General features: G+C 41.3%; 1 protein-coding gene across 1 annotated transcript in view; it reads right to left on the bottom strand.

Moving 5' to 3' along the window:
• METTL24 (methyltransferase like 24) overlaps nucleotides 1–25,205 on the bottom strand; it is a 110,636-nt gene that overhangs the window by 58,458 nt on the left and 26,973 nt on the right. The window contains exons 2-4 of the mRNA XM_065889173.1: nucleotides 17,486–17,584; nucleotides 9,880–10,019; nucleotides 697–925 (exon numbers count right to left, since the gene is read on the bottom strand). Coding sequence (XP_065745245.1) covers nucleotides 697–925; nucleotides 9,880–10,019; nucleotides 17,486–17,584 — 468 coding nt within the window. The remainder of the gene's footprint in view (nucleotides 1–696; nucleotides 926–9,879; nucleotides 10,020–17,485; nucleotides 17,585–25,205) is intronic.

Below are 25,205 nucleotides of genomic sequence, written 5' to 3'. Positions count from 1 at the left end.
GCCCAAGAAGAGCTGGTAATCAAAGGCAAGACAACTACACTCAGGAGAATTTCTCTAGTATCTACCTACAGAATGCAATTAGTCACATCTAAAAATTGCTTTCAAAAAATGCAGTTCAAAGACTGAGTTTCCTTTTGCTATCCATTCACAATAAAATATTTGTAGAGATTTGATGTCTTTTGACATAATTATATCAGTTGCAATACATATAATGTCCATTCAATTTTACAAAGTACATTTTAATCAAAGCTACATGTATCTTCTGACCTTTAAGAGACTCAAAATCATTGTTACAACAGTGAGAAACAAGCGATCTCTTATCAAACACAAACCTGGTTCTGATTACTTTTTGTATTTGAAGCTGACGTAAGTAGTTTGCTCTGTCTGGAAATTCAAAATCAATTCCCAAATGAAAATGGTACTCTTGAGCCCACACCAGAGTAAGTTTCTTACTCTCCTTGCCCAGTCTTGGTCAAAACCTTAGCACTACTCAACAGCAACTAAAATCTTGAAATCAATTTAAAATCTCTATCCTTGCCAAAATGTTGTATCTACAGAGCTGACTCTATAAATAATGATAAGTGATCAGTAAGGTTAAAACTGGACCTTCAACTATCCAATCTTTGGTTTGCATTAAAAAAAAAAAAGCTTATGAGTTTGTTCACTTTAACTATGAAATCAAATGAAAAATCTGACCTTGTGATGCCCAAATTCATTCAAAATGGTTCTCAGTTTTCTGGTGTTCCTATATGGTTTTTGGGCAGCAACAGCTGGATGGGAGTCCCGCCAGTCGACGGACAAGCGATGATACCAAAAACGCTCACCCTCCAGAATATGAGCTGATTTAACAGTAGGATCAAAACGATGCACTTCACATCCATCATTGGCCATGCTGACCTCAAAATGGGTATCATCACTTCCCAGCCTGTAAAGAAAGAGGATGAAGATCAACAACAAAAAACTATATGGAGCAAAAGTGTTGTATTGACAAAAATGATAGTGCCGAGGTCAATTTTCTTAGTCATATCAAGCCTTCTCCTGTTTTAACACATGGCTGGTTGTACACATTCCATAAACCTTCCTTCACAAAAAGCATTAAAGCTAAAAGCTTCTGGATAAAAGAAAGGAGAGAAATTATGTGCTAAATGCAGACCAGAGAACCACATGTTCAAACATGTAGAAGAATATCAAATTGATTTTTTTAAAAAAGATATAAACTGTAGTAGCAATGAAACAAAGAAGACTATCTAGTCGTCTTAAGAGATTTTCTCAGAATATGTCAAAAATATAAGTCTGAGCAACAGTTCCCTTAGGGAGAGGTGCATGGCCATGGTGCTGTGCATGCAGTTTGACTTAAAGACAACAGCTGTTTTCTTAAGAATGGAGTGCATTTTAAATAATACAGTTAAAGAAAAAAGGCAGACGTATGTGGTTCTACTGGATCTAGTACTAAAAGCAAGAGGTATATCACCTAAATTCACATGAGCAGGGGGTAGAAATCATGAATTAATTGTATTAAGTACCCAGTTAGGTAACACATATTGTGGAATATTCATAGTTACAAATTTTTAATTTACTCATAAATATTCCTTACTTGGTGATGTAAGATTCATAACTTTGATTAAAGCATCATTTTGAATGAAAAACATGAAATTAACCAAGAGAAGATGATTTTTTTTAAAAAAATGGTGGTTATGACTTTTCTGCCCCAAATACTATAATTAGATGTGCTTAAAGATACCAAAATCCCAGAGTATCTATAATGCATTGGCCAAACCTGAACCCAGGGCAGAAATGCTTCATCCTCTTAGACTCTACTATTACAGACTATTTTATAATTTGGAAATATACAAGCTTATTGGGTAACAATTTAGTTAACTAAAATAATCTTCACTACAGAGATCTTCCACCTAAACATTCTTAATATTCTGTTTGCCTTGTTCTCTCCCTTCACTCCCACTACATTCTTTTAATCTCACTGGACCATGTCATGTTAGCTCTCTGCTATTCTTCAGCTATAATTCTCTTGACACTTTTGGCTAGAAAAAGATTCAGCACTCTTCTCACAAACATTCCCATTCCTTCTACCCAAGAGATCCTGTTTCCTATTTTCAACCTCCTATTGAACCCACACAGCTCAGACCATTGTAATCTCTATCCCAGCTTTCCCCCAATTTGTTCATTATCTAATCTGGTGTTGCAGATTGACTTGCTGGCCCTAACTCTTCACCCCTTCATCCACACTACTGCCATGCTCATCATGTATGGAGTGTCTCTTCCTGTCCCTTGATTTTTTGGCTTGGCTATGTGACTTGCTTTTTGGAAGAAAGGGACATGATACCAGTCCTGATCCTAGGCTTCGAGCACTTCAAGAATGAACAATGGTTCACTCTTTTGTACTATTATTGTGACAAAAACATACCCTGGATAGCTTGCTGGTCTCAGGAAACTAAAAGACATGAGGAGCAGAGGTGTCCCAGACAATCCACTGGCCTTCTATGAAACACAGCTGCCCTTAGCCACCTCAGCCTGAAGTAAAGTCTCTCAGCTGAGCCTGACGTGGATCAACTGAAGCTCAGCTGATCTGCAGACATGTGAGCAACAATAAATAATGGTTTTAAGCTACTGAGTTCTAGAGTGACTTGTTACATAGCAACAGCTAACTGATAAACCTGGCATTAAATGTGTATCTAAGAGGTGCAGTAGACGCTGCAAAGCACTTTTTAGTACACAGATTTATTTCTTTATCGATCAGAATGTTATAAAACTCACCTGTCCCAAGAGATTTTTCACTTAATTAAATTTGTTGAAATTTAGGGAATTCCCTGGCAGTCTAATAGTCAGGACTCCACACTTTTACTGCAAGGGCCTGGGTTCGATCCCTGGTCGGGGAACTAAGATCTCGCAAGCTGCGTGGCATGGCCAAAAAAAAAAAGAATTTTTTGATATTTAGATGAGCAAAACCTGTGTTATCATGGAAACATGGAACCCAATGGGAAAATGGCAGTCCTGTAGCTTTACTAAGAGAACAAAACACTAGTCAAATAAGTACTCATTAAATATAATTTCCATATAAATTTTCTATGTAAAAAAGTGAATGATTTCTCCATGAATTTTCAAAATATAATTTCAAGAAAACACTTTCCACTGTAAAACATGTATGTATTTTAATCAAGCCCTCAGAAATTTTTAAGAATTAACCACATAACAGCTGTGTAACTAGTTTTTTTTAGTAAAGCACTATATTATGTATTGATATGTTTTCAATTTAAACTAGCTTCTTACAATTAAAAAAATAACAAACACTTAGAAAAAGTTAAAGTTGTATATAAGTATATAAAACAAAAAGTTTCCCACCATGAGAATTTTAGCCATCAATTTCCAGAGATAATCAGTTAGCAATTTTTTGTGTATCCTTCCAGAGATTTTCTACACATGTACAAGGATTCTCTATTAGAAATATCATAAGTACACATACACATATATAAGTTAATCATTAGATGAAGAGGAACTATTCTGTATGATACACTAAATAACATGAAACTACCGAAATTTGTAAATTTTGTTATGCTACTTTTACTAAACAAAATCCATTTAATCTAAATATATAATATGTACTGTGTTGGAAAGTAATAAACTACATTTATTTAATCAAGGTCTGTAATTCTTACTTTCATTTATTCAAAATGGTATTGCTACTTCTTCACACTTAGTTTCAATTAGTCAAGTTTGTGGTAGGTGTAAAAAGCAACAGGAAGAACAAATTTAATATACATAAGTGTTGCAAAAAGTGGCCCAAAGGGGTAAAATCAGGACTCAAATCCAATCCAGGTAATTCCAAAGCACGTGCTCTTTACACTCTACCTCACTGCAAGTAAGGGTAGGACACAGAATCATGGAAGGAATATTTGTGAACTTAGGGATCTAGGAAATTGTCAGCTACTAGATAGTAAAGCTCCATGAAGTAAAGGGCTGTGTCAATCTTGCTTATTTCTGTATCCCTAGTGCTGAGGAGATAGATGAATGATGACAGACAAACCCACAAAATGCTGCACTAAGTAAAAGAAAACTATTAGGTAGGGTCTGGAATTCCCAGAATATACAGTACAATATCCAACACAGCATGGAATGGGCTACATTTCACTGACTTATTCATGTTTATTAATAAATATTTACAGAGCACTTTATATGTTCAAGGCAGTACCCTAGACACCAGAGACAGACAGATAAATTAAACATGATCCTTGATCTGAAGAAACTCAGAAGCAGTAAAGAAGAAAGATTTTTGAACAAATAACTACAATAAACTAAGTAAAAGAAAATTATTTTTTATAGCAAAAATGTATTTAGTCTATAAGGAAACTATTTTCTGCTCTTATTTAACTGGAAAGAGAATTCGCTGTAGAAAATTTTACTTTATAGAAATTATCTATCTGTATCTCTATATATACATATATAGATATAGATCATGATCATATGGCTTTTACCTCAAAGTCTAAGACAGTTGTTCCAGTTCCTGCCATCACAACTGCATTCCAGCCATCAAGAAAAGTAAAAGGGGAGGTGAAGGTCACATCCTTTCCTCCTAGGCGCATGGCCTAGAAATTGCACACATCACTTGCACTCATATCACACTGCTCAAAGTTAGTCATATGGCCACTTGTAGCTGCAAGGAAGGCTAGAATATGCAATCTTTGGCAAGGTGGCCACGTGCCCTGCTAAACTCAGGAGTTCCGTTACCAAAGAAGAATGGAAGAATGAATACTGGGGGACAATTAGCAATTTCTACTATAACCCATTTTTGAAATAGTTAAGCTGTTAATACATATATTCAAAGGTATAAGCCTTCATGAAGACTGTAACCTATCCTTCTATGTGGCAGAGAGATAAATTATATAACTCATGCTTATAAATATTATGCTGTATATGTTAATGGAGAGGTTTGAGATCACAAAAACTCTTCAGTACAGAAAGGTCATCAAATCTGAGGGATTTGTTGAAGAAATAGGAAGGGGGCAGATAACAGGACTAAACAGCCAAAGGTAGTAGAATAACAGAGTAACCATTTTTGCCTTTCTCTCCTGCTGTCTCAGAAAGCAACAACTAGGATCCCTAAGTGTGGGTGGGTGTGCGGGGTGTGCACTAAACAACTCTAGGGGGCACCACGCCTAATCACTATAATGATTATGCAGCAGATAAGTAAAGGTTCTTGAGAGAGCAAATGCCTTTCCCATGTTGTATAAAAGTGTCCCTTGAACTAGCTACAGTGCTGGCAACTGCATCCCCTTTAGTGTTACTGAAGAGTAGAAGGGATGGATGTGGCACTGTTTCAAGTCCTTGGTTATTCTTTTAAAATATTTCTAAGAGTATTAAGGTGACTATCCTTTATGTTCCCTAAGAAGCAAAAGCTCAGAGTATAAACACATGAAGAGATGCTCAAGATCGTTAGCCAGTAGGGAGAAACAAAATAAAACTATAATGAGATACCATTTCACATCTACTAGGATGGCTATAATCAAAAAGACCAATAATAGTAAATGTTGATGACAATGTGGAGAAATTGAAACCCTCATACATTGCTGGTGGGAACATAAAATGGTATATAATAACCAAGAGAAATGAAAACATATGTCCACACAAAAACTCATACATGACTGTTCATAATAATATTATTCATAGTAGCCAAAAAAGTGGAAACAACCCAAATGTCTATCAGCTGATGAATGAATAAATAAAATGTGGTATATTCCATACAATGGAATATTATTTGGCAGTAAAAAGGAATGAAGTACTGATACATATTACAACACGGATGAACCTTGAAAGCATTATGCTAAGTGAAAAAGCTAATCAAAACACCACATAGTATATGCTTTCATTTATCTGAAATGTCCAGAATAGGTGAATCTATAGAGACAGAAAGTAGATTAGTGGTTGCCTAGGACTGGGAGACAAAGAGCTGAAAGAGGGTTGGAGGGAATTGACAGTCAGTGCTACTGGGTACAGGCCTTCTTTCTTGCGGTGATGATAATGTTCTAAAATTGACTGTGGTGACTAGAAACCATTGAATTGTACCCTTTAAATGGATGAATTGTGTGTTATGTGAATTATACCTCAATTTAAAGCTATTTAAAAAAATAAAATCAGAGCAGATACAGGGAAAGTTTTTAACTCTCATCACTGAAGACAGAAAGGCTGGAAGAAGTAAGACAATTACTGTTTTTCCCAGGAGGAGTTTCAGTCGTCCATTCCTCATCCTAGCAGGAACCAGAGAATCTGGCCAAATAATTATCTAGATCTGTAAACTGCCAACTACTAGAGAAGGAGAAATAGGTTTTCCAAAGCATAAATGACATTGAATAGTGGATTAAAATATTTTATAATTATTAATTTTTATTAAATAACATTGCATAAAATGACAAGACTTCATCTAAAATATATTCTTAACAGGGATGATATCACACCTAAGGGGGCAAAAATTGATTCTTGAGGGCCAAAAAAAATCTTCTTGTTTTTATGTCTAAAGCATAGATAATACATATGTTACATAAACAGATATATGGTGTTATCTATAGTATTAAAATTTCATGGGGAGAGTGATTAGGAAAAAAAATTGTCTAAAAAGGGTCCTTGGGTCCATGATTTTCTGATTCCTCATTCATATAGAATATGAGCTCCTGGGCTTCCCTGGTGACACAGTGGTTGAGAGTCCGCCTGCCGATGCAGGGGATGCAGGTTTGTGTCCCGGTCCGAGAAGATACCACATGCCGTGGAGTGGCTGGGCCCGTGAGCCATGGCCGCTGAGCGTGCACGTCCAGAGCCTGTGCTCCGCAACGGTAAAGGCCACAACAGTGAGAGGCCCGCGTACCACAAAAAAAAAAGAATATGAGCTCCTGCTGTGCTAATTAAACTATTAAAAGATTAAAATTTTGGCTCTGAAGCTCATTCATTCCTCTTGAAATGCTCAGGGAAACCAAAAGTCCCAGATTTTCTGCCTAAGGTATTGGCTCTTGTTGCCTAACCATGTATCAAATTTTCTTCTGTCTCACACTGAGAATCTGTCTTCAAACCAAATGGTATTAACATGTCAGAGAACTAAAGGAGAGATGAAAAAGATTTACCTATGTATTATCCCTTCTCAAGTTTTCTCTTCTTTTCCCACTCCTACCCCTGAAACATAATCTTTGATATGAAGGATAAAAAGATGATTTTCCCAATGCACTTTAGCTACCACCCTCATCCCCACCCCATCTCCCCACCATCACCCCTCCACCTCACACACAAAAAGACTTTCAGGGCAGGCCCCATCTAAAGTCATGCAGTAGACAAAATATTATCATGTGAACCCACAGCCTCTCCTCATATCTCTTCTCTTTCTCTTTCTCCATAACATAACCTTCCTTTTCAGTGCCTTCCCCTATCTTAATTGGTCTATTCTATCCCTTTTCAAAATTAAAAAGGATCTTCTTTAAATTTTCAACTGAACTTTACTCAGAGTATACTCTCCTAGAAAAATGTCTTTTACATTAACTACAGAATAAAAAGCTTTGATTCTTCGTAAAGAAATTTCAGACATCAGAGAGAAGGTAGAGGTGATGGCTGCTTCAGTTCTTGGGAGTGGAAGAAAGGTAGGACATGGATCAGAAGGAGGGCATTCAGCCTCTGCTTTCTGATCAGTATATCCTCAGATCCCTTCTTCCTCTCACCCCCAGAAGGCCACCACCCCCCCTCACCCCTCCGCTGCAGCTTCATTCATTATGCTCAGGATAGGAATGGCTGCCACAGCCCTGAGGTTTGGAGCACATACTGCCTGGATGTGGGCGCCCCGTGACCCACATGCCACCTGCCCTCCCCACCTATCTCACAGCTATCCCAACACGCCTAAATGCTTGCACCTCAGGACCACCACTTCTTCCCTCAGCATCAATTGAGGTGTTGTCAGTTGGCTATTTACCTGCCCCTGAAGCAAGCAATTCACCTGAGAAGATTCTCAATCCTGAGTAACAGGACAATCAACATAAACATCCACAATCCAAAGCATCCTTTTTTAGGACATAAGAAATATTTTCTTTAGTTTCCAGTTTTCAATTAAGCATTGTTAGGTTTTAAATCAAATGTTGGCACTTAAAATCTATTCATTTCTTTTCCCAGTGGAATTCAACTGCTCCTATCTGCTCTTTACAAAGTTGATTTTGAATAGTGAACATTTAAATGAAAATAAGAAACTACCTTTTTACATGTAATAATCTGAACTCTCACAGCAGAACCACTTCATCTAATGGCTCTGAAGTATAAGGAAAGCAAAAAGGAACGTGAAAAATTTCCCCCAAAACAGCTTTCGCAGTTTTGTTTTACACAGTTGTATGCTTTAAATGAAATTATTCCGGGGTGTAAAATATTAACCAAAACATAAAGGCAGTTTGGAGCAAGAAAACAGGACCAAGCTGAGATCTCTAATTTGCATGTAGTACTATGCAATTATTTTTATGACCTATTTTCATACATTGTTAATATGATATAAAATAAACTTTCGACTGTCACAAGTTCCCATTCTTTATACAGTCTTGCATCATAGCTGGTGGGCTCCCAGAAAAAGAGCTCTGTTCTAATCAACTGGCTGAGCAACTCATTTCCTAATCTTCGGGCTCCTAGTTTAAACCATGACAGAACCAGCTTCCCTCTTCAGTCTTCTTACCTCAAGCAATCTTTATGTAGCAAATATATATTTAGTGCCTACTGTGTACCACGCTCCACTGATATATACCATGGCTCTTCATTTAACCCATAGAAGAATGTGTCCATTATCCTGAAACTTATTTCAAACTTGTTGTTTTTGCTTTTGTTTTAATCCACAATGACTCTAAGAATTCTTGTTTGATGAAGTTTGACAACGGTCGTGATCCTCTGTGTGTTAGCACCTTTTGGTGGGTCTCCACAGCACCCAAAGGTCAGCTCTGAACCCTTATCATCTAGGATTCTGGGTGGCAGCTGTCACTCATGAGCCTGAATGTAAATCATAGAGGAGATGAAACCTATCGGTGAGGAACAAGCAGAGGACGCTTGTGAGGGTCCCCAGTATTTTGTAAAGGACTCCAGGGATCTTGCCTGAGAACCTAACCACACAGCTTCTAGAGTCGATGCAACAGAGTATTCCAAACAAAAATAACCCTCTCCTACCTTTTTTTTGAGACACATATAATTTGAAAATTCTCGGGACTGTTTATATGAATACTGATGCGTTTCGTATATTTTTTATATAATCTCATTATTTTATATTCACCCTTTTACAAAAAGCTCTCTATATCTATGCGTACATTTAGGTCATTTTCAGCCTGAATAACTGAATATCAATAACTTCCCACAGTTTTGACAAAAATCTCATTATTTTCATAGGAGTTCCCTCTTCTTTCTTTTTACAGTGTAAAAGTACACACAGATTTACCATTGGCATTGAACACAAAATAAACATAAAAATCCAACAGTGGCCATTTGTCTTGGGTCACTCATCATAACTGAGCATAAAATTTCTAATATACTCACTGTTCCTTTTTTTTCTAGGTGCATTCTTAATACTTTTCTGTTTCTAATAAGAATGCTCTAATTCTAGCTGAGAATCATCGGCTTCACCGAGAGGATCATCATCATGCTGAAAATGGAAGCTGTCAACTTACTACCAACAGAATGGGAGAGAAAGTGGCCCCGGCCACTGGTGCTCTGCAAGTGCCCACAGTTACGTAACAGACAGATGAGTCTGAAATGATGGCAGGAGAAGAAGCATAGCACCCGTTATACCCTGCAACCATTCATAATTTATGTTGCTGAAAAAGCGTTGGCTGCCTGCAGGAGCGTTTTTTGTTTTCTGCTGTAAAATGTACTTACCCTAAAGAATAGAGGCGGCACTGCTTGTTGCGAATTTGATGACCTAAGCCAAACCTGTCATCAAGACAGACAGACCAGGGCTTTTTTGAAGGGCTGGAGTCAGTAGCCAGGCTGTCTGTGCTCACGTGATCACACGCAATCTGTAAGGATTGGAAATCAATGTGAATAATTTAAAGCACCGGGGTGATAGATGGTAGGTAGAGATTTAACTGCTTTCCCAGTCCCTGAAAACTGTAACGGGAGAGTTATGTCCTTCTCCACTGCTAACTACTCCCCTCCCCAGGGAATCACAAGACTGCTGTAAAATGTTTGGAGGAATTCCAAATACTAGATTATAAGTAACCTCGTGGAGACTAGAGGCAGGTTTGAAGGGAAGTTAAGAACTGCTATAGCCTTGTGCATGGAGTATACAGGGGAGAACAAATCAGGAGCAAGGAAGGCAGGGAGGAAAAGTCAGGAAAGCTCTGCAGAGGTGTGTCAGTCTTGGAGGAGGAACAGAAGTTGACTAAGAGGCTGAGACCAAGAAGGGCAATCCAGACATGGAGAACAGTGCTCCCAAACCACAGAGGTCTGTTACCCACAGCATTCCTATTAGAAGTTGTGAGATATGACCAAGAGCATAGATCTCTGAAGGATACAAGATTATCTATTCTTTATCTCAGGCAGATAAGGTCGGGCCACCATGGTCTGACCAAGCATGTGTTAACCAAGGTAAACAGCTTGGGGTCAAGTGAGACTAATGCATAGTTCCTACTAACAAAACAGTACTCTCTGGGTTACACTGGTCCATTGAAATTCCTCCTGGGGGGAAAGGGCAAGAGCCCCAGCCAGGAAGGAGGTTTTCCAGAGCTAGCCCAAGCAACTCTCTTAACTCATCCATCAAAATTAGATAAGAAAACCAAAAGGAACATGTATCTAAGTCAAGTGGAAGGAAGCCAGTCTCTAATTTCAAATGTACATTAAGTAAACATACTTAGTGAGGAATTCTGACTTGTGTTGGATGCTGGCACTGTGTGCACAACTGAGGCTGTTGGAACCAAAGAAAACAAGTTCTGTGGCCAGGGTATTTATCTTACTGAGCAATAGTATTTCCGCCTAATCCCTCAAAACTCTCACAGTCGTCATGATGCTCCATGAATCATGCAGCAGCTCTTGCTGTCACATCACAGACAACAGACCACTCCAGATGCAAAGGATGTTTTGAGGTTCACTGCTTTAATGCATTAGAAAACATAACAGGACAATTTTCTTCTTAAGAAGGTACTCCAAACTTGCCCCATCCTTTTATTAATTTAACTGATTTTCCAAAATGTTAATCTGAAAAGAGCATATTACATGGAGCCAGCATCTCCCTTATTCTTGCTGTAATCTAGGGCTGGCCTGGCAAAATTATCCCAGCACTATCTATCAGTGACTGAGAGAGAGCCTTCTGCTAGAATCTGGACATTTTATAGGAAAGCTTAAAAAGTGAAATCCTAAATATTTATCTGTTCTTTTCTTTTGATGAAATAAAAACTCACATTTTAAGGCAAGAAAAATTTAAACATGAAATTTTATAACCCACCACACGCCTTCTATGTGCAGACATCTTTGGTGAACTTTATGTACAATGCAAATACATCTTTCCCCTTAAAGATAAGAGACTGGTGCAGAACAGACTGGGTCAGATGACCTGGGGAGATACTGGGCCTCAACTAATGGAAATTCTTAGCTTAAATACTTACTTAGGACCTTATTAATTTTACTAGCTATATTACTTGTAGTCTGCCTATTTTGCAAGATAATTGTTTCTTGTAGTACTACCATATGTGTGATGGAGCCTTCAATAAAATTAATGATGATCAGATGACTTGAAACAACTGACCAAATATATAGTCCTGTAAGATCAAAGATTGTAATAGTGTAACTTTGGACATGAGAAGCAACAAGAGCAAGCATTTCCTAGACCATAAAAGACTAGAAAGACAGATGGTCCAGAGGCTTTTGACTATACTTAACAGGGCCAAGTCCAGTAATAGCACATTAAGTAGCCTATCAATGAAATCCTTGACTGACCTGGGAATGAGCATTCCTAGTGCCGTGAGACAAATTGATCATGAAATGCCTCCCAAACCTTGGTCAGAATTAAGACCAAAAGGGAGGGGATTGTAGAATAAAGAATGTTGCCCACCACCTAGTTCTACAAGAATCTCATTAGCCACTGCAGTCACTGACCTACAGTACACCCTGAAAGGAATTCAGGGCAAAAATCAGGATGAGACATTCTGTGCTCTGGAAAAACTGGCAGAATAGGCCTTCAGATAGTTAGATATTTTCAGGGGAAAATGTATGAATCCTGTTTCTTGCATCTGCCCATACTTAGAAAAGCACTATAACTATTAACTAAGATACCTGTTCCTTGCTATTAATAGTAACTTTCTACCAAGATGTGTTATTGATTGCACGGACCCCTTTGTCAAAATCATATATCTACTAACCTCCCCCCTAACCTCCTCAGAACAGTCCTCAGAGCTGAGAGACCATCTCCCAGGTAATAATCCTCAGTTTGGCCTGAATAAAATTTTCCATTTCTTTCTCAGATTCACTATTGATTAATTTTTGTCAATATCCTCAACCCAGTATCTCGCTCTCAATACTTCTCTATCCACAACCATGGTTTAAAGAAAAAAGTGATAATGAAAATGGAATTGAATCTTCTCTCAAGCAACTAGTACAGAACACACTTATTAACTGGATCCATCAACATGTTAATTTGTATAATTCATTTTCTACGATTCTCCCACAAATAAATGGAAATTATGCCTCTGCCTGCCCACTTCTTGCCTCCACTCACCCACCCAAAGGAGAAGCTGCTAATCTAATTAGTCAAAGCTCAATGTTCATCTGGCTGGTTTTCACTAGTAGGTAGATTACGATGCCTTCAACCTTCACTGGAACTTGGTTCCACGCCCTGGCTCCTGCAGGCAGTTAGCTAAGCCCAGGCAGTTTGGTGGGCCCCAAAGACGTGCCTGGATCTCTTAAGACTGAACCTTTTGTTCTAGGGCAGCTTCCTGGGGGTATTTTTATTAAAGGGGTATGATGATTTATTTATTTATTAAAATGGTATGATGATTTGCTATTGTTTCTTTGTACGTACTCTCCCTAAGAGCCTCCAAAAGACAGATCAGGAGACTGACATTCGCAGGTACTTGTTCATAGTACCCTCCCAACACCATTTAAACCTAACTCTAGCCTCTCCCACTGCGTTTCTCAAGGTGTGGCCCACCTACATTCTGATGGATGTGGGAATACTTAAAAATACAAATTCTTGAGTCCCACTCCATTCTATAAAATCAGAATCTTTGAGGCCGATGCAGGTGAACATGCATTTTAATAAGCTCCCCCAGGTGATTGTTACGCAGGTGGTCCTGTGAGTTTCCTGGCAGCCTTTTGTAAAGTCCCACTGAAATGTTCCAGCCTGGCCTCACCTGTGCCTTAGCAAATTAAGGGAAGAGGCTACACTTGGGCCAGAGCTTTCAACTGAAAACAGCAGCCTCTCCAACCTCACCCCTAGCAAAGGGCCAGAGAGGCGGCCCCTACAATTAGCCAGAGGCCCCCAAGAGTCTGCTAAGTATTAATGGTCAAGATAGAGGGCTTTGAGGTTCAGCTGCTCCTCCACTGAACCTTGAGGAGTGGGGTTTTATTCTATTAAAGTTAACACTTTAAGCATTTCTTCTTCCTCCACAGACTTCATCTTGCACAGATATCCCTACTGGAAAAACATTCTTTTCCATTCAATCTGCTAATGTTCCCCTTTCCTATCCTAGCTCAAAAATAGAACACAGAAATTTTAACCATTTATTAACCATCTCATTTATACACATTAGCTTCTGAAAACAACTAGGAGTAAGGACTCAGTAAAATTCAGCTCCTAAAAATTAATTAAATATTGATTTTTCAAACTTTCTTGTTAAGATTTATGGCCAGGGCTTCAATGAACTCTCTTGTGAGTAAAATCAGCGAGGGCAGTAACTCCTAGCTAAGCTCTAACTCAGGTAATTATGGTTTTTTTCCTCCCTCTCTCTAATTCCCCTTGTAATTTTAGCCATATAAACAGAATTAAGCCTGGACAAAGGAAAATAGACTCCAGGAAAAAGTGTTTTCTGAAATGCTTTTTAGTTATTTAACTTGAGGGATCTAATTTATTTTCATTTCATTTTGTATCCCAAAAGTCTGAACAGCATTTCTGCCAACCCATAAGTAGAATCTGGCAAAGGGAGGCCTTAAATTTTGGGGACTTGGCAAGAATTACTTCAATAATCAAACTGTATGTTAATGAAATACATTATTTTGAAAGGTAAAATATCAAGGAAAGAGTTGTATTTTTGTTGCTTTTATCCCAGTTTGTGTGTGTGCGCATGTGTGTAGCAGTAAATATAATAGAAACTTCTTGTAAAAAAGTTTGTAAAATTTGTAAAATCTGAATCTCTAGATCCATAGGTTCTTATGTCATTCTTACAATCAGTTAGATGGGTAGATGATTAGATAGATAGATAGACTGACTTTAAAACGTATTTTTTCTTTTTAAAACAGTTTGCTTAGATTAATTTCATACTGCAAGCCATGCTTCCTGAAGGCATATGGTTCGGGGGTTGCCATAAAAAGCTGGATCTGGAGCCTTCCTTTAGAACAGAGCACTGGGTTTATGATTTAACTGTTGCTTGTTAGCAGCAGTGTATCGTCTCCTCCAGAACTCAGAGATGTAACCATGGCCTTTCACATTAGATAACAATACCTAGTAAAACTGAGCTTGATGTTATGCCCACTCTACCCAAATACCTTGCTCTGTGCTTCTGTTCCCAAGCTCCTTTGGCCTGGGGAAGTTTACCCACCCCATCTGTCCACCCTGTTAGAGAACACACAGCTCTCTTGCATGCTAACCGTTCACCAGTGTGTGTGTGTGGGGGGGGTATTTAATTCAGGTTTGACATCCCAGCCAGTGCCTAGCACAGCGTCATACACAGAGCAGGTACTCAACAAATGCCTGCTGAATTGAGGAATGAATAAATCAACTGATAAACATATCAAATGCTAGGCCTTGCTGTACAAGCTTGAACACGGATTTCAGGGAAATATATATATATATATATATAAAAGCAGTGTAAGAGGATGGAGGTGGAATTTGCTTAAGTACCTACAGAGGGTTTTTTTTTTTGGGTTTTTTTTCCCTTGCCCATTATGACTCACTACTGCTAACTGTGAAAATTTTAGGTAATAGTGACTCTAATATTCTGCCAGCTTTGTAGGCTTTCATTGTCAAGATGAGTTCTAAATGAGGCATAAGCTCCCAAAGCAGCCGAAAACTCTGCATTACATAGAGAGGGGGAGGGAGCATTGGTCAGTAGGATTCTGATTAAACCAGTTAGTGTCATCTCTGATGAGCTCCCACCTGCTGGTCTAGTGACTTGGAAGCACACAAAAGCACAGGACTTTAACTGGGTAAAATGACCTCTGATTGCAAAACAATTGTGAGGTCTGGAACTTTATCTTGTTCTTTCTAGAGGATGAAAAAATCTTCTAGCAAGCTTTAACAAGCAACTCTCTATTATTATACTCATCAAGCTGAATAATAATTCTATGTCCATTTATCTACCTTCCCCACTAGTTTGTTAGCCACGTGAGGGCAGAGACTGTATTCCCAAGGCCTATGCTCCTGGCACATAGTAGGTGCTCAGTAATACTTGGTTAATAACTCTACACTAGTCTTAACAAAGTACAGGCTCACGGAGCTGGGAGGAACCTTAGAAATAATTTGATACAATCTCTTCGTTTTCAAGATCAGAACAGCCAGAGCCAAACAAGCAAAATAACTTGCCCAGGGTCACAACACTGAGCTACATCACAGGATGCTTTTCTTAAAGAATTTTTTCCCTCTCAGCCCATAACTCATGGGAAAACTCCAAGAGGGGCTTGAAACAACACTTTCACGCCTCAAGAGCTTCTTCTAAGTTAACATACCTTTTATAAGTTACAGAACATTAACCTGAAATACATATAAAATAGAATTTAGAGGCTTTCATGTGGTCAATTTATACTGGGGGGTGAAGCTCACAATTCTCAAATTCAACTCATAAATTTAACACCTCTCATTTTTCTCTAGGGCTTTTAAGGGCTTCTTATAGTCATAGTTAAGAGATCCAGCTTCTTATTCTTCGTGTAAAACCAAACTATAAAATTAAAATTTCAGTATTTTAATTGTCTGTGTAAGTCCACCAAATTAATTTGCAGCAGCAAAATAAGATGAAATTATGTAAAGCACAGGGACCAATTTATCATCCCATTACTCATGATGAATTCAACAAGCTTTTACTTCCATGTCTAGGTGACAAATATTAAAATTCCTGGTTGTCTGACTGCATCATATGAGAAATGGGACTTGCTTTTACCCCTAAACTAGCCTTTTAAAATTCCAGAAATATATCCTCTCCCATGGATGAAAAACGGGCTTGGCCGCCAGTGAGGTTTGGGAGGGGAAGTGGGTTGCCAAGAGCGAGTGGGCCAAAGGGAGATCAAAAGACCCACGGACCCCCAGTGCCATACCAGCTCCATAGTGCAGCCTCCTCAGCTGCAGCTTTACAGGCAGTCTGAGTTTCTAATTTACTAGCACCTCTCAGTTCAGGGCGAAGTTTCCCTCGGGCCTTGATTTTCTTTTCCGTCTCTCTTTCCTCAGGATCAGGCTACTTGAGAATGGAACCTCCTGATTAATGTGTCAAGAGCCATAGACTCTCCTTAATGGAGGGTCTCTGCCTGCTCGGGTCGCCCGGGCAGGAGCTGCCACAGTGTGTTAAGTCACTAATGAAGGCCAGTGCTCAGTAATGATTTAAAGTGCCTTAAGAACAGAGAGTCTTCGGATTCAGTAGCTTCTCTTCCTGCTGCCTGCAAAGCCTCCTTTACTCTCTGGCCTAACGCATCCCTGTCTGCCAAGCTTCTGTGGCAGAAAAGCGAAAAGGCAGACTTCTCCAAATACAAAATGGAATTTGAACCTCCAGATGATGGTTTTGGTTTGTGACACACTGGACTGCCTACTCATGGGCACGAATCTGTCGCTTCACATGGTTTTCCAAAACAATTTTCTAAAGTGGATCTTTAAAACACATCGGGATGAATCATTAAAACATCTCAGGGTGACGATACTCCTGGAAGGGATAAGATGCCGAAGCAGATGGAAGGCATCTATTATATGCCTCTAAGTGAGTGAATATATTTAAGCAGCAAGGCATCAGAAACTCTATCAAGTCCCTATCAGGAGGCACTGAGAAACTCCCCAGCCTTCTTTAAAAGGGGGTAATTAGTGGGACTTCCCTGGTGGTCCAATGGTTAAGAATCCGCCTTCCAATGCAGGGGACTCGGGTCCAACCCCTGGTTGGGGAACTAAGATCCCACATGCCATGGGGCAACTAAGCCCTTGCACCACAACTACAGAGCCCATGCACCACAACTAGAGAGAAGCCTGTGCACCGCAACTAAGACCCGACGCAGCCAAAAATAAATAAATAAAAAAAAATTTTAAGGGGGCAATTAGCGTCTTTTACAGAGTCTCCATACCCACTTGTGCCTGAAACACAACCTGAATGGTGCTGATGTATCTCAGGAACCTCAAGGCTTCTTCATCCAGGGACCGAGCAGGGCCTGCCCAAGGCTGGAGGTCTATATGCCACCGGGGACCCTGTAAGGAGAAAACATAGGTCAATGTGTAAGGTATCAGGAGCTTGGGATGGGGGTGGGCAGGATGCAGAGCATCAGGGAAGCAAGACTACTAGCCACCTGCAAAACAAACACGGCTGCACTTTGCGGCAGGGAGTTGGTTCGGAGCTGCTATAGGTAAGGCCACATCAATCACAGGGAGACAACTGAGGCCTGAGAAAGCCCAGCTACCAGATTAAGCAAGAGACTGCAAAAGCTAGAGGAGATGTCTGTCTCGAGCTTCTGTTCAAAGGCAAACTCCACTCGACCCCGTCAGGCTCTCTCAGCTGCGGCTTTGTATTACCCGGAGCCGCTCCCCGTTGTGGAGAAAACCTCCCCTGCCTACTATGGTTTCCAAGGCTTAGAGCTTCAGAAATAGGTGCCTCCTAGGGGCCAGTTTTGTTGTCATGGTCCCATAATGCCTGAATCCTCAGGGCACTTGGGCACCTTCCCCCCAGCAAGCGGCGGGCGGCACCCAGAGTTCTAGACCTCAGTGCACCTGTCGTCTGGACCATGCACCTGCCAACAGTCCCTGGAGCTGGCACTACCACAGCTGGCAAGGGTGGCCTTCTAGCACTGTGAGACAACCTCCAGCTTTCAGCTGAGGACATGAGGAGCTCCCATGAGCAGGGGGATCAGAACCCTAAGCCCCCTTTTACAGCAAGGGTAGAGTGGATGAAGGGTTGGAGGAAAGTAGTGGTGATCTAGAAGAATAAAAAATGGGGACCCCTCCAATCAAAAGGAAGCACTAGTCATAAAATCCTTGCTAGAGCTCAAGTTCCCCGCCTATAGCTGTCACCACCTGGAAACCTCCGGAGGCTCACTGTGATCCCAAGGGCAGAGTACTGCCCAGAGTGTATAATGCAGAAGTGCAGGGGCCTGGGCAGGGAGAAGCCCCAGCAGCTGGCAGGGTGAACATCTAGCGTCAGGAAAGACTCTGGGGGTCTGGGCACAGGGGTTCCTGCAGAGTGGTTAAGATGGGCCCCTAAACCCCATTTTAAGGTGAGGAAAGGGGCAGGGGAGGGTTCTGGGGACAAAATAAAGGGACTGTTCATGTACACACGTTGTTCTCCAGTCAGGTATTGCAATGGTCTGAACGTCTGTCTCCCACCCCAAATTCCTATGTTGAAATCTGAATGCCCAGTGTGATGATGTTAGGGGGTAGGACTTTGGGGAGGTGCTCATGTCATAAGGGTGGAGGCTTCATGAATGGAATTAGTGCTCTTTTAAAAGAGACTCCTTATAACTCCCTAGGCCCTAACACCATGTGAGGACACAGAGAGAAGTCAGCCATCTGCAGCCCAAAACAGGGCCCTCACCAGAACCCAACCATGCTGGCACACCAATCTTGAACGTCCAGCCTCCAGAACTGTGAGCAATAAATTTCTGTTGTTTGTAAGCCAGCCAGTCTGTGGTATTTTGTTATGGCAGCCAGAATAGCCTAAGACAGGTATTATGGCAAGAACTGTCTGTCACCCACAAAGAAACATGGAAACAGGCTAGCCCTGAGGCACTTTAGTACATTTATGGTTTTTTTGCCCCTAAATGGGGTGGCCTAGGTTACTTGGGGTTAAACGGAAAGCAAGGAAGAGAGGGGGGCAAGCAGGTTAGTCAGTGTGGAGCCAAGTGTGTGGGCCTGGGTTAGAAGAGTACACTCTGGCATGAGGGTCAGAGATAAATGCAGACACTTTGTAAGTGGTAAGGCGTTATTCCAGGTTAGGCATTATGAGACTCATATCACTGCACCAAGTCCCCAGAACCCACAGTCTTATTGGCTAGTCAGGTCTGCACTGCCTTACTGTGGCGGAGACCCCTGCAGTCCTCTGGACTGAAAAAACCCTCAATGATTTCCCACAGGCTGTCTTTTCCTCAGGGATCCTTAAGGCAGGGACAATTTCATGGGCATGCAACCTGCACAGTCTTAGAAGGGCTTGTGTTTGGCTCAGTGCTGACACCCTTAATAATTTTTTAACAAGAGCCTCCACATTCTTATTCTGTGCTGAGCCCTGAAAATTATGTAGTCAGTCTGCCCTGAGGGGCACCTTTTTTTGGGAAACAGGCTTTTCGTATAGCTGTTCCTGTTCTGTGAAGGTTGAGTAGGCAAAGAGACTCCAGTCAGAGAGAGCCTGAGAACATTAAGTAATGTATCTTCCCAGTTAATGGCTCCCACCCCCTATTTCTTTGTTCCTTCTCAAAATTAGCTGTTGACTAGCATTCAGTCAAACAATACTTATTGAGCATCAGCCACTCTGTGCCAGGCACTGGTCGGCACACGTGGGAACAACACCTGGAGGCTCCTGGGAGGTGCTCACAGTCTGGTGGGGGAGACAGATACATACAAGATAAGTTTGACAGGGAAATGCTGAAACGTTAGGGAAAGTCATTCTTTCTGGGAAATTACTTAATTATGAAATCATAAATTATAGACACACTTTAGTACAAACGCCTCTTAGTTTTGCCTGGTCACACTCCTTTTGCGTCTAATGACAAAGAGGGTCTTCCCAGGTTGCCGCTGCTGTCAGCACAGCAACACAATGCTGCATGCAAGTTTGTCCAGTCCTGGGGTTTAAAACTCCCCACATCATTGTCGTGGGACCCTGACAAGTACCCTGGCACCTGGCCCAGGAGCGTCTTGATGAAAATGATAAAGTTCCCACATTATGGTTTTCCTCTAAATCAGGGATCTGTAAACTTTTTCTATAAGAGGTCAAACAGCAAATATTTTAGGCTTTGTAGGTCATACAGTTTCTGTTGCAATTCCTCACCGCCAGTTGTAGCTCAAAAGCAGCCAAAGACAGTAAGTAAACAAATGGTCAGGACTGTGTTCCAATAAAACTCCATTTACAAAAACAGCCAGCAGGCTGGATTGGGCCTGCAAGGCTGTAGTTTGCTGACCCCTGCTCTACTTGATTCTCATTTGGTTGTAGACCAGCCTAGGGGAGTGTTTACTTGAAATAATGCAAGAGACACAGATTATGATATCTAGGTTACAAACAACTTTGTCATCTGGGTGACTGGGGAAATATCAGCCAGGTCCCAGCAGGATACAGTGGGAAGAATTTAATAGAGAGACTATTTATAATACAAAGGTGTAGGCAGAGTTTAGGAAACAAATAAGGAGTAATGTAATACCTGTGGCTGGTAGCACCAGGGAGCCCTCACAAACCCTGAGCCTGAAGGAGCAAGGTGGGGGAGGAATTTGTGGAACCCAGAGAGGGAAACTGCACAGAGAAGGTGTTTCATGGAAGAACACAGCCAATCCCATCACATCCAGCCCTATTACATACCCACCCTAACTGTCAAATCGAAGGGGAAGCTAGAGAAGAGGGAGGCTGTGGTTGGCCCACAGGTCAGCCTAGGGGGTGCAGAGCAGGAGGAGCAGGATGGAGAGTGGCTCTAGACAGGCAAGTGGAAGGCCTCCTGCACAGCATCTCTGGAAAGAGGCACTGAGACTTGACCAGGGAGTCATTCATTCATTCAGTGGCCATTTGTGCCTCGTGCCAGGCTCTGGGTTACAATTTAATATAGGACAGAGCTGTGTACACCAATAAATGCAATGAAGTTCTGCAAGAGCTTTGACTGAAATCTCTACAGGGCACAATGGGGTCACGGAGAGAAGTACCCAAGTACCATTCCAAAATAAATGCTAGAGAATCCAAATGTACATTATAGGAAGCAGTCTCCAATGTGAGAAGCCCAAAACTCTCATTAAAGAGACAACTTAGAAACAGTAGAAGCACTTAACCTGGGCTAACACACGAAAGTAATGTCACAGATCAATAACAGTGAATCCATACGGTGACTCAACATGACAAAACTATATAATTATCTTAAGAATCCACAAGCAGTATCCATCTTGCTATCTGATATTTCTCAGTTTCACTGAGCATTGACCACGACAAAGATAAACGCGACAGCTGGAATGGTGAATAACATAAGTTGAGGGGCCTCAGGTGGGGATATAACAGAAATACACAGCAGACAGATGCCCTCAGAAGTGCTCCGGCTTAATGCTTTGGTTGAGCTGTTTAAAAAACATTTCACATAAAGTAATGTTCTCATCGGCATCAGTGTGACAGCAGTTTGTGATTATTTCCCCAAGGAAACCACTAGCTTTTATCATCTCTTTCAATTATCACTTGTCTTAATTCTCTAGTGCACACATCAATATTTGTCCTTCAAAGATCCCACAAACAGAATTCTCTGAGCACCTTAAAATACCCATGGTTGGTGTTTACTAGTACAAGGCAAAAAAACTCATCTTTTTCTTTTAAAAAGATTTTATCATTATGATTTTACCCTCAAACAGTTCCCTGAAATGCCAGCATCCACCATTAGCCATGTGCTCCAAATACCAAGTGGCCAGGTCAAGGCTACCCCCCTCACTCCCAGGAGGTGGGAAGGTAGATTCCCAGTCCCTTTTGTCACCCCCACTTCCTCTTCCGGTGGGTAAAGGAGCAGCTTAAGCAGAAGGTGGTGGAAGTACAGTCACTGGGGTCATTGGGGGCTGGTCTGTCTGTCCCCGGCAGGCTTGAGCTGAAACGTCAAATGGAGCATACACAATGCATTGCCTCAGAGAAGCAGCCAGGCTCCTGAGCCCCTGCAGGGGCGGTGGGCAGGGTAGGGGGGCATTGTCCAATTCCTTTGCAAATCTGTGGTCCGGCCGCCTACCTAAACCACCAGGCCAGTCGTTCAAAGGACCCCCTCCCACAACAAAGACAGCCATCCCAGAAAAGGCAGGGTCCCAGGTTTCTGAGGAAAGGCAGCAGCCCCCACCCCTTTTCGTCTGTGAAGGATTCATCCTGCACTTCCTCCAGGAAACATGCGTTGCAAAGTGAACTGGTTTCTTCTAACGAGGGGAAATGTTTTGATTATACAGAAAAAAATTCCAAAAATTAACACTAAGCAAAGGATTCTATACACAACTAACTCATGTTGTTTGGGGGTTATTTTGCAGACATCTGAGCATCTCTTCCCAAAGGGTAAAAAGTGATCGGCTGAGTCAGCCCAAGTTGGTGCACAGAGATGATGGATCTGGCTCTAAAGACTGCAGCAAGCACAGCCGTGAGGCTTCCACATATTTTTATAATTTATGACTTCAGCATCAAATTTGTTTCTTGAAAAAATAAAATGATTCTTTCAAGCCAAAGAAACTGAATTCCAAGATTTTACTAATAAAAGATAATGCAAAAAATAAAGCAATCTTTTAAAATACTCTTTTGCCTACCAGCCTATATGTATGCATATAATAGAAATATATTAACTCAAGACCGTAAGCCCCAAGCAAAACTGGTTGCATTAAAAAATATATATATATCGGGCTTCCCTGGTGGCGCAGTGGTTGAGAGTCCGCCTGCCGATGCAGGGGACACAGGTTCGTGCCCTGGTCCGGGAAGATCCCACATGCCGCAGAGCGGCTGGGCCCGTGAGCCATGGCCGGAGCCTGTGCTCCACAACGGGAGAGGCCACAACAGTGAGAGGCCCGGGTACCGCAAAAAAAAAAATACATATATATATATATATATATATATATATACACATATATATACATATATGTACATATATATATACACACACATATAAAAGCAGAGCCACCCATGAAAAGAGAATCATCGGTTCTGCCTTGTGCAAAAGCTTTCTTTGCCTTGAAATTTGGAACAACAGCTTCCTTCTTCAGAGGCCATTTTCCCCACACCCATGAATGACCTCATGCAGACCACACAGAAATTGTCCAATTAGCAACAGTTCCACCATCAGTTGTACAAGCAAGTTTTGTACATGCATGTTTTTTACTTTCTTTTAAAATAAGAACCAAAGAAGAAGTCTAATGGTCCCACTCCTCTGTGTTTCAATGCTACAGTTCTTTGGGGATGAAATTGTATGATAAGTGATTTAAATAATCAGTTTCTTTATTGTGATGGATAATTGGTAGAGTGTCTGGGATATTTTTACGATGTTTCAATACTCTCAAATGCGCATTCCCACAGCTACTAAGCTCTTGAATGGTTTTAGAACCAGCAATTTTCTGCTGGGAGAGACAGCTAACAATTGATTTTCTGTGCTGTGGTTGTGCCTGTGGAAAAGAACAAGGTTGTGAGTCCCTGACTCAAACTAAACAATACGCTGAGCCTGTGTGATGAGTTGATTTTGGGAAGCCTAAGCTTTCTAGAAAAAAACACAAACTCAAAACAAGCAAAAGCTATTTATTTGGCAATTCTGCTGCAATTCTGTACTAATTAAGAGCATCTGTCAGTGGGCAGGAAACAATGATTGAAGGAAATTGTTTGCTCCTTTTTAGAAGGAGAAGGGGGGCTGTGGGAGTTGTTGTGGGAGTTGTTGGGGGAGTTGTTGGGGGAGGCGGAGGCACAAAATTGTACCTGGGCAGAGCATGAAACTAGGTAAGCACCAGCCATTGTCTTTCTGGAATGCCCTGAGATAACCATAGTTTCTAGGACTTCGCTCGAGTGGGATTAGGGGCTCCCAGAGTCTGTGGGTGGCAGCTCACATGTCTCTCCCCACCAATCTCATGTAACAGGACTTTCTCTCAGAATCAGTCCTGCTTTGGAAAGAGCAGGGGTCAGTTACACACTTTATGGTAACATTTAAAATTCAGGTACCCCATGCAAAAATTTCATTAAAAAAAAATATCTGTTTCAGTTCTGGGTAACATGGATAAGCACGTCCGCACCCTGTGTCTGGCACTGAATATGGCAATAAAGCCTGGACAGAATGCAGAGGGCAGCCATTTGAGGAATCTGAAAAGTAAATACTGGCAGGCAGATTGAAGGCCAGAACTCAAAAGTACCAGGAACCAGCAGTGAGGTCACCTCTGTTTTTCTCCTGGTATCCCCCTCAAGCCCCGACTCAGGCAGCCGCACACTGGATGTGGACATCATTGCAGACCGAGAGCTCCAGGAGAAGCCCTCTAGTTCAGGCTCAAGGAGGGAAGGGGTCTCCTAATGTTCAGAGAAAGCAGGGGTCTTCCCCATTTCCCTCTCTCCTTGCATTTCTTTTCCTTCATTCTAGCATCCCAACTCCCAGGCAATCCCACTGCAGTGGTGGAAGCCACAGCAGGAGTCCGCAAGCACCTAAAACTCTGAGGAAAGGGAAGTTTCTTCTCTGATCTGAGGTTGTGGCCCCAAACCCTGCTGAGTATTTTCTCTCTTCTCGGGCAGCTTGGCCTTCCCTTCATGGGAAGGGTGCCATAAAACACAAGCAGAGCAAGAGTAACTAAAGTCTAGCCTTTCTAGCCAGAGGTTCAGAAATGCAGGGAGCTAGATAATACAGTCAACCCTCGGTATCTGTGGATGCGGAACACGGGATCCTGAGGGCCGAATGTACTATGCCATTGTATAAGAGACTTGAGCATCCACAGATTTTGGTATCAGTGCACGTGCTAGAAACCATCCCCTCCCCGCTCCAGATACCTAGATACTTGCATCTGCACGTGCATCTGAACCATTAGCGTATCAAAAATTTTGAGAACCAAGCTAACAGACAGACTTCCACCAGGTGCCAGACTGGCCACTGGTGTCATGCATGTGGGACAGATCTGAAGAACACTGCAAAGATTTTGAAAACAGAACTGATACTGAAACCATAAT

The sequence above is a fragment of the Phocoena phocoena genome, chromosome 12 (genome assembly GCF_963924675.1).
Source record: "Phocoena phocoena chromosome 12, mPhoPho1.1, whole genome shotgun sequence".
Lineage (NCBI taxonomy): Eukaryota > Metazoa > Chordata > Mammalia > Artiodactyla > Phocoenidae > Phocoena > Phocoena phocoena.
The sequence above is the reverse complement of the archived record's forward strand: the minus strand, read 5'-3'. Positions and strand labels throughout refer to the sequence as shown.